Source organism: Sus scrofa, chromosome 3, assembly GCF_054392235.1.
Source record: "Sus scrofa isolate SSC_HxYL_T2T_F1_AM1 chromosome 3, Sscrofa_HxYL_maternal_Yorkshire_Landrace_v2.0, whole genome shotgun sequence".
Taxonomy (NCBI): Eukaryota; Metazoa; Chordata; class Mammalia; order Artiodactyla; family Suidae; genus Sus; species Sus scrofa.
This window is the reverse complement of record NC_139385.1, coordinates 489,808-499,050: the sequence shown is the minus strand read 5'-3', so window position 1 is coordinate 499,050 and position 9,243 is coordinate 489,808. Positions and strand designations below refer to the sequence as shown.

Below are 9,243 nucleotides of genomic sequence, written 5' to 3'. Positions count from 1 at the left end.
CCCCTAGCCTGGGGACCTCCATATGCTGCAGGGGCGGACCTAAAAGAAAAAAAAAGATGTAGGCTGTTTGTGAACCGCAGCCTGGTACAAAAACAAACAACAATGACCAAAAACACCCTCACAAACCTGGGGCTAAAAGCCCCTGAGCGTCAGCGCCAAGTCTGTGTCCATCGCACTCTTGTTTACGCTGCAGATGAAACTACACACAGAGGTTGGTAAAAACGGGAAAAATTCACCAACCAGATGGATGGTCTCACGTCACCTCTGGTCACATGACCCGACATTCGGAAGCACCAAAATTCTATTTTCCTTCATCTAAGTGGCAACATTTTAAAAGAACAAAGGCCAAGGATCAGCATGCCCACAAGGAGCAGGGACCCTCGTTCTGCCTGCCGTGGCGGGAGGGTGGTGACCCAGGGCAGTCACGGAGGTCGGCTGCAAGGATCTACTGCAACCGGAGCTGTAGGAGTTCCCTGGTGGCCTAGCCGATAAGGACTCGGCGTTGTCCCTGCTGTGGCTCAGGGGTTCCATCCCTGGCCCAGGTGTTTCCATATGCTGCGAGCACAGCAAGAAAAAAAAAAAAAAAAAAGTCCATGACATTTTTTCAGCAGTGACACGGTTTTTTATTTTTTGTCTTTTTAGGGTCGCACCCACAGCATATGGAGGTTCCCAGGCTAGGGGTCCAACCGGAGCTACAGCTACTGGCCTACACCACAGCCACAACAACGCCAGATCCGAGCAGTGTCTGCGACCTACACCACAGCTCACGGCAACGTCGGATCCTTAACCTACTGAGCGAGGCCAGTGATCGAACCCGCAACCTCACGGTTCCTAGTTGGATTCGTTTCCACTGCACCACAATGGGAACTCCTGGAACAGTTTTTAAAATACACTGCAACTGCTCCGCTCAGAGGCCGAGCCACTGCCACATCTGGCTGTTGACCCCAGCTCCTGCTGCTCCTATGACCACCTGGCCACGCCGGCCGGCTTGCCACCCCAACCCCGACGTCGGCCTGTCCATCTCCCAGAAGGCAGCAGACACACGAGTCCTTACTCCTCTGAAGACTGAGGCTGGTTCAGGAAGCAAACTTCCGCCCAAAGCCACCAGGACAACTGACACATGGTTCAAAGCAATGGCCTGTCCTTTCTAAGGACGTCCACACCTATCAGGGACACCGGCACTGCCGCAGGTGACAGAGAGCAAAGAAGGGCGTTGCTCCCTGGGGCCTGCTGCGCATCAGCACAGGGCTACTCGGCCCCGTCGCCGGGCCCTGGTAGAGCCGTGTCTCCGAGCCCGCAGGCTTCTCCCGGGAGACGCCCACCCTCCCGGGGGAGGGAAGCTACCACCTGCAGGCCGCGCAGCCGCAGCCGCCCTGTGGAGAACGGTGCCTCCCAAGGACAACGTGAGGAAGAGTCACAAAACCCGTTTCTGGTTTTTTGGTTGTTTTGCTTTTCAGAACCGCATTCTCGGCATATGGAGGTTCCCAGGCTGGGGGTCAGACTGGAGTTGCAGCTGCTGGCCTACACCACAGCCACAGCAACGTGGGATCCCTAACCCACTGAGTGAGGCCCGGGATCAAACCCGCACCCTCCTGGACACTGGTCGTATTTGTTTCCGCTGTGCCGAGATGAGACCGCCTTATGAAGCCTTTCTGATGGGGCCCAGAAAATCACATTTTGTCAAGAATGCACTCAACCCCAATCTCAAGAAACCACAGGGCTCAGGCTGCTTCTGGTTGGCCTGCCCAGAGATCTGTGTACAGACACAAGCACGGACAAAAGAGGAAACACACCCAAAAAAGCACTGATCCTGGGAGTTCCCGTGATGGCTCACTGGTTACCGAATCCGACTGGGAACCATGAGGTGGCGGGTTCGATCCCTGGCCTTGCTCAGTGGGTTAAGGATCCGGCGTTGCCGTGAGCTGTGGTGTAGGTTGCGGACGCGGCTCGGATCCCGCGTTGCTGTGGCTGTGGTGCAGGCCAGGGGCTACAGCTCCGACTGGACCCCTGGCCTGGGAACCTCCATATGTCGTGGGATCAGCCCTAGAAAAGGCTAAAAAGACAAAAAATAAATAAATAAAAAAAAGGGAAGAGCAGTCGAGACCCTGTTTTGTGTAAAAAGACAAAAAAAAAAAAAAAAAAAAAAAAAAAGCACTGACCCTGACAGTGTAAAAAAAGAAAAACCTGAATGTCCATCTAGACACTGACTAAACACAGACACAACCGTGCCGGCAAGGCTCGACAGGCACCAAAAAGAATCAAGCTTATCGCAACACTTCAAACGAAAAACGCCGCGGAACCGTGTGTGCGCTCTTTCCGTGTGTGTTCGAGGAAGACAGAAGCGCCTCCGTGTCTGCAGGGACCCAGTGCAGACGGCAGGTGGCGCCTGAGCAGCACTGTGGACGGATGAAACGCCAGCGGGTCCTACCCTTGGGATGGCTGGCGTTCATTTTACGTTTCATAACCACCAGCTCACTTTAAAAAGCGGGAGAAAAGTCTCCGCTGTGGCTGAGGACCCGAGGATGTCTCTGAGGATGCAAGTTCGACCCCGGGCCCCACTTGGTGGGCTAAGGCTGCGGCACTGCCGCAAGCTGTGGCGCAGGTCGAAGACGGGCACTGACGTGGCGTAGGGCCCAGCTGCCACTCCAAAACGCTCCCCGGCCAGGAACGTCCACGTGCCGCAGGTGCCACGGTAAAAAGAAAAAGAAAAAGGTGGACGAATCCACGATGCACTCTGGGCTAAGCAGCAGGTGCCTCCAGAAGAGAAACCAGGCCGGGCGGGAAGCGGCCGGCGGGGTGGGGGCTGCCTTTATCTACGCTGCTACTTAGAGCCACGTATTGTAAGTAAACGTGCGCGTACATGACGAATCATGCAGCATGAGCTCAACCAAGCGCGAGAGAGAGGAAGCCTCTGGGTAGCACGTCTCCACGGTTTCAGAGGCTCTTTGGGGGGGGGGGGCACAACACAGGTATCCAAGTTCCCATGCAGGGGACTGAATCTGAGCCGCAGCCACAGTGACACTGGATCCTTTAACCCACTATGCTGGAATTCGAACCTGTACCTCTGCGGCAACCTGAGCCGCTGCATCGGATTTTTAACCCGCTCTGCCACTTCTGGAGCTCCTCAAAAGTTCTTTGAGGAGTGTTTTTCTGAAATAATTAGAACAAATTTTTTTTCAAAGGTAATAAATCAGAGTTGGCTGCACAAATCAGTTATAGTCTAAAAGAGTGAAAAGAATAGAAGCCCAAGACAAGTAATAAAATTTGCTTTCTCCTCTAAAATACTCCAGATCAACTTCAGCAGGCATGGAATGAATTTCCAGAAGCTTTTACCAAAGCCACCACACCAGACCCTGCACTGAAGACCCACCAACCACACAGTGGGGGTCAGCCGGCTGCCCACACTGTGAGATCAAGTGGCTGAAGCTGGTTTACGGAGCCGAATCATTAGCGCCATACAGCGCATTGGTGACCGGGGAGCACCGTTTTTCTGCCAGGCTGGCGCTCACAACGTGGCCTCAACAGCCCCGAGTCCTGGCCCGGCCGCCCCGCCCCAAAGGGGGAGCCCTCGGGACAACACAGCACCTTGGGGAAGGCCCTGCAGGTGAGACGCCAGGGGCCAGGTCCGAGCGCCGTCACTTTCTAGCACACACCTGAAGCCCACTGACCCCACTGCCGGCCAGCACAATGGGGGAGACAACCGTCCAGTGGGGGGCTGCTGTGAGGGTCTGGGAGCCCACAGGTGCAGAGCGCCGGGGCAGAGAGAGCCAGGGCAGGGTGAGCACTGGGACAGGGTGAGCGGTGGGCGATGCTGGCCCCCAGGACACCCACACCGCCGGAAGCCCTCCTGCTGGTCTGGCCCCCACCAGGTCCCCATTCGGCTCTACTCACGCCAAGCAGGGCCAAGACTAGACAGCGGCCCAAGCCAGCAGCGCTACCCACAGGCTAAGACGCGGAAGTGGAAACCACAGGCAGGCCCGGGCCCACCCTTCCTCACGTCGGGGGACACCCGAGAAACATCCCCGGGGCGAGGGCACGCCCGCAACACAGGTCCCTGCCCACCTGCCGAGCCGGCCAGCACTTGGACCCATACTTCAGGGCCGGGCTGGTGGCCTCCGCGAGCCCTCGGGAGAGCAGTGACACGGGCGCACCTCACGGGAGGCGCCTCCGTCAGGCGGTGGTCCCGGGGGCGTCGGTGGCTGCGCTCTCCCCAGGGCCCAGCAAAGAGGCCACTCTCTCGCCAGCGAGGCTGCGCCCGGCCCTCCCAGGCCAGGCGCCTGCTCTGGGACCCTGCGGTCCGCCTCTCATCAGCAGGGCTGAGGCTGCCCCTTGGGGACCCCCCCCAAACCTGCACACCCCCGGTGAAGACCCCCACATCTGAGGCCCCCTCAGCAGCATCGCCAGCCGCTCCCCAGCATGGGGTCCCTGCTGCCCTGTAACAGGAAGAAGTGTGGCTGAGGGCGACCACGCAGCCAGCAGTTTCGTCTCAGCACAAAAGCTTTCTCCTGCTCCAAGTTCAAATTTACAGGATGTCAGACGCCCCTAGTTAAAAAGACAAACCACACAAATGTAACCTGCAAGAGGTGGGGAGGGACAGGGCTGACTTTACCAGAACGTCTGCGTTCAGGTCTCTGGTAGAAACAGTCTGGACACCGAGGCCTCTACAACCAAGTTTATAAAAGCAAAAGGAGTGAGTTCACATTTGGACACGAATGCTTTAACTTGGCGAAGAGCAAGGCTTGGAGTTCCCCTGTGGCAGAGCAGTTAAGGATCAGGAGGCTGCTGTGTCTGGGTTCGATAACCAGCCCAGGATTTTCCACAAGTCACAGGCGCAGTCAAAAAAAAGATACCACTGAGTAAATTAAAAAAAACAAGAGTGCAGAACTTACGTCGCTGGTTCCTGTCCCTCGAGTAAATTCTTGAGGTGGGTCCAAAGGACGTGGAGTGTGCGGTGAGCGCGGCCCCGCGCGAGGAGAGGAGGCTGCAGTCGCTGCAGGTGTAGCCGTTGCTCCCAGCTGCGCCCGCGGCCCCGCCGGCCGCATCACCATTGCCCTGAAGGGCTGCTCGAGTCCCACCTGAAGTTCAAAGACACGAAGTGGAGCCTGTTTATCCCCGTCTGCAGACTCTTCCCCCAACCTGTACTTTGGAAACACGGGAAGACAAGGACTGAAGCAATTACCTCTGAGGTCTCCGTCGTCATCGAGACCTAAAACACACGCGCGTGCTTTTGCTCCAGAGCTCCGATCGTCGAGCGAGAACAGAACACACACACGTAAAGGTCAGCAGATCAGCAGCCCAGCGTCCATCACGACGGATCTCCCGCAAGGCCCAGAAAGGAACCTTCCTCGGATACCCAGACACTTGCCAGCAATTCCAGGTGGAAGCACAGCTCTGGAGAAAACACACCCACAGCCCCACCCCCCCACCCACCCCCCCACAGACACCCCCACACACACACACCCCCAGACACCCCCCTACACCCCCCACAGACACCCCCCCACACATCCGTGAGCTTGAAGAAAGGCAGGAGCCTCAGCGGCAGCAGTGGCTCCCAGCCTCCCGGAAACCACCCATCCAGTCGAGCAGAACGGACACAACACAAACTCCCGAGCTGCCCGAAGCAGCGCGACAGCCTCTGCAACTGCTCTGGGCCCACCGCTGGGCCAGCCTCGCAGAAGGGCCACGGTCCACGCCAGGAGGACCAGGGAAGCAGCTCTGCCTCTTCGCAGCCCGGCTCCCTGGGGCCCTCAGGTTCTCTCTCGGCCACGAGGACTGGGGTCCCACTGCGGCTGCCTTAGTCATGTCAGCTCACAAGCCACACTGTCAATCTGTCTGCACTAGATGCTTCCCAACGAGTCCTAAACACCCTGCTGCTTAGAGCTGCCTGGACTTGACATCACGCTGGCGAATTTAAAAATGACTTTGCTTAAATATCCCTCAGGAGTTTTTTTTTTTTTTTTTTTTTTTTTTTTGGTTTTTAGGGCCGCACCCGCAGCATATGGAGGTTCTCAGGCTACGGATCAAATCAGAGGCGCAGCTGCCAGTCTACACCACAGCCATACCAGCTTGTTAACCTACTGAGCAAGGCCAAGGATCAAACCCACGCCCTCACGGATGCTAGTCCATTCGTTTCCGCTGCGCCACAACGGGAACTGGAGGAGTCATGCATTTAGAAAACAGTGACCTGGCCACCCTAACCGCTCAGTCTTCCACGGCAGCCAATCAGCAGGTGGAAGCAGTTCCCCGTGAGTCCAGAGGAAACCGCGAACCTTCCTGGGCCTGCTCCCACCCAGCAAGGGGCAAAGGGACAACCGGCCAGCACCTCCCTTCTTCCCAGAACAGCCTGAGCGACAGGGCGGGGAGCTCACCCCAGAAGTGGTCCACTTTGGTCTGCTCACGGATCAGAGACTCGTCCAGCACAGGAGGCCGCAGACAGGCCTCGCCCTGCACAGCGCCGGTGCTGCTCTGGCCGGCAGCCAAGGACAGGCCCTTCCTCGAGGCGTGGTTCAGGGTAAGGGCCAGCCTGCCTGCACTTCCGCGCTGTTTCGTTACTCTGAAGAGAAAGCAGTAAGGAACTAGTTTATAGACTTTGGTAAATACAAGACGATGACTCGGAGTTCCCGTCGTGGCGCAGTGGAAACGAATCTGACTAGGAACCATGCGGTTGCGGGTTCGATCCCTGGCCTCGCTCCGTGGGTCGGGGATCCGGCGTTGCCGTGAGCTGTGGTGTAGGCCGGCGGCTGTAGCTCCAATTGGACCCCGAGCCGGGGAACCTCCACATAATGGAGGTGCAGCCCTGAAAAGCAAAAGGAAAGAAGAAAAAAAAGGGGACCTAAATTTAAAAACGGTCTGACTTACAGTGAGGCTCTCTCGCCCCATTTACCAGCTGCTGCACACCCCCGCGTGCCTGGCACTGCCCCCCAATCACTGGCCAAGGCGGGACCGCAGCAAGTTCAGCAAGGACAGCCCGTGCCCTGTGACCCTTCCTGCACGGAACCCACCACCACGATGGAGGCCAAGCCCTGGCAGCCCACTGCTAAGGGTCCCTGGCGCGGTCAGGAGGGGCCGGGGGGCCCGAAGACCACTCCTTCCGAGGGACCGAGCGGTGGGCAGGGAGCAGGGACAGGAAGCCAGCCTGTTGCCACAGCTGGACCTCTACGAACCCCCTGAAGAGGGAGCTCCAAGGTCAAGGTCCGAGCGCCTCACTCTCTCAACAAACCCGCAGGTGCCACGGGACACGCCGGGTGCGAGTGTGAACCAGCGGCCAGGAGGCTCCACTCCAGACGCCAGCGCCCGGCCTCGCTCCCTCCCCCTCGACGGCCACCGCCCCGATCCTGAGACGAGCCCGCAGGCTAGAAACGCCTCTCTCCCGTGAGCACCGCCGAAGGAGAGCCGCCCCCTCGCTCTTTCTCTCCCAGGGGCAGCGAGGTCGTGTGCACGGCCGCTCCTCCTCGGGTTCACAGGAGAGGGCCACGGAGAGCTCGGGAGTCACGCGAACAGGACGAGCGTAAAGGGAGCAAACGCCTCGCGGCACACGTGCGTCTGTCCGCTCACACGGCTTTCGATCAGCAACCTCCGGCACCAACGGCACCGAGCCCGACGGCAGGGCCGAGGGCCAGGAGGGCCGGCCACGGGCACGAGCCGTGAGCTCTGGCCCACATGCCCCGAGTCCTCGCCCCTTGAGACGCTGGGCCTGAGCGGAGAACAGGAAAACCACCAGTGCCAGCCGACCCGCACCTCCTCGCCCTGGGCTGGGGCTCACGCAGCGCAAAGCCCGACGGGGTCCACACGCAGGTTTGGCTCGAGCTGAGCTGGAATGCGTGTGACAAGGAAGGAGGCAGCGCTCACCTGGCCGCCCTGTCCCCCGCTGCCGCCGCCGCCGGGCCGTCCTCGGCGGCATGTGCTGTGGTGACCAGGCGCAAGCTGCGGCGGGACATTCTTGGAGAATCAAACACAGGATCCAATTTGTGCTCAGTCTCGAAATCCAGAGCATCAGAAGAATAACTTGAACTAGAAGGAAAAAAACTGGTCAGAGAAAAACACCACTTAGAGCCCCCTTTTAAAAACAAACTGAACAAACAAGGAACAGGATATGCCATCTGTCATGAATTTCTGCAAACAGCCATTACGGCGGGAAGCCTTTTCTTTTTTTTTAGGACGTTCATTTTTCTATTAGAGTTGATTGACAGTGTTCTGTCCATTTCGGCTGGACAGCAAAGTGACCCCGTCATATACATACGTCCTTTTTCTCACATTCTCCTCCATCAGGCTCCATCCCCGGTGACCGGGTCCAGCTCCCTGTGCCATACAGCAGGACCTCAACACGTACCCACTCCAAATGCAGGAGTTTGCACCCACCAAGCCCAGACTCCCAGCGCGAGGCCTTCTCTCCAAAGGAGAAGCACGCAGGCACCAACACAGTCAACAGGTGACGCTCATGTGACGGGAATCCCGGCCACCTGGTGCCCAAGTCTAGCACTGGCCCGGCACTGCCCCAGGATGTGATCAACTCACAGGAATCTGTACCGCGGGAATCAGGCCAACATCAAAAAGGCAGAACCGGAGTTCCCGTCGTGGCTCAGTGGTTAACGAATCCAACTAGGAACCCTGAGGTTGCGGGTTCGATCCCTGGCCTCGCTCAGTGGGTTAAGGATCTGGCGCTGCAGTGAGCTGTGCTGTAGGTCGCAGATGTGGCTCGGATCTGGTGTGGCTGTGGCTGTGGTGGAGGCTGGCAGCTGTAGCTCCACTTTGACCCCTAGCCTGGGAAGCTTCATATGCCACAGGAGCAACCCCAGAAAAAGACAAAAAACAAAACAAAAAGTCAGAACCGTTTACTAGTAGACACTGCCTGCTAAAGCAGCTAATGAGACAGCGACCACTACGAAGCATTAATTCACTCTCCCAGGAAGTCCCTGAACAGACAGATGCACGTGAGGAGAAAAGGCAAAGGCAAGGGACGGAGCCACCAACGCTGCCGCGTGTCCAACTCGCCATAAAGTCAGAGACGAGTACAAGAAAAGCCACTTTATGAGTTCCCGCTATGGCACAGCAGGTTAAGGATTTGGTGTGGCCACAGCTGTGGCAGAGGTCACAGCTTGGGCTTGGATCCACTACCCGGGCCAGGAATTTCCATATGCCGTGGGTGCAGCTGAAAAGCGGGAAAAAAGCCACTTCCGGGAGTTCCCGTCGTGGCGCAGTGGTTAATGAATCCGACTAGGAACCATGAGGTTGCGGGTTCGGTCC

General features: G+C 57.9%; 1 protein-coding gene across 50 annotated transcripts in view; it reads right to left on the bottom strand.

Annotated features, from left to right (window-relative positions):
• SUN1 (Sad1 and UNC84 domain containing 1) overlaps positions 1-9,243 on the bottom strand; it is a 46,927-nt gene that overhangs the window by 20,291 nt on the left and 17,393 nt on the right. For all 50 annotated transcript variants that reach the window (XM_085016276.1, XM_085016277.1, XM_085016278.1 and 47 more), the window contains exons 3-6: positions 7,849-8,010; positions 6,369-6,553; positions 5,180-5,206; positions 4,890-5,075 (exon numbers count right to left, since the gene is read on the bottom strand). Coding sequence is in view for 47 of the 50 variants with exons in the window: in XM_085016229.1 (XP_084872355.1) it covers positions 4,890-5,075; positions 5,180-5,206; positions 6,369-6,553; positions 7,849-8,010 (560 nt within the window). In the remaining 3 variants the exon portion in view is untranslated. The remainder of the gene's footprint in view (positions 1-4,889; positions 5,076-5,179; positions 5,207-6,368; positions 6,554-7,848; positions 8,011-9,243) is intronic.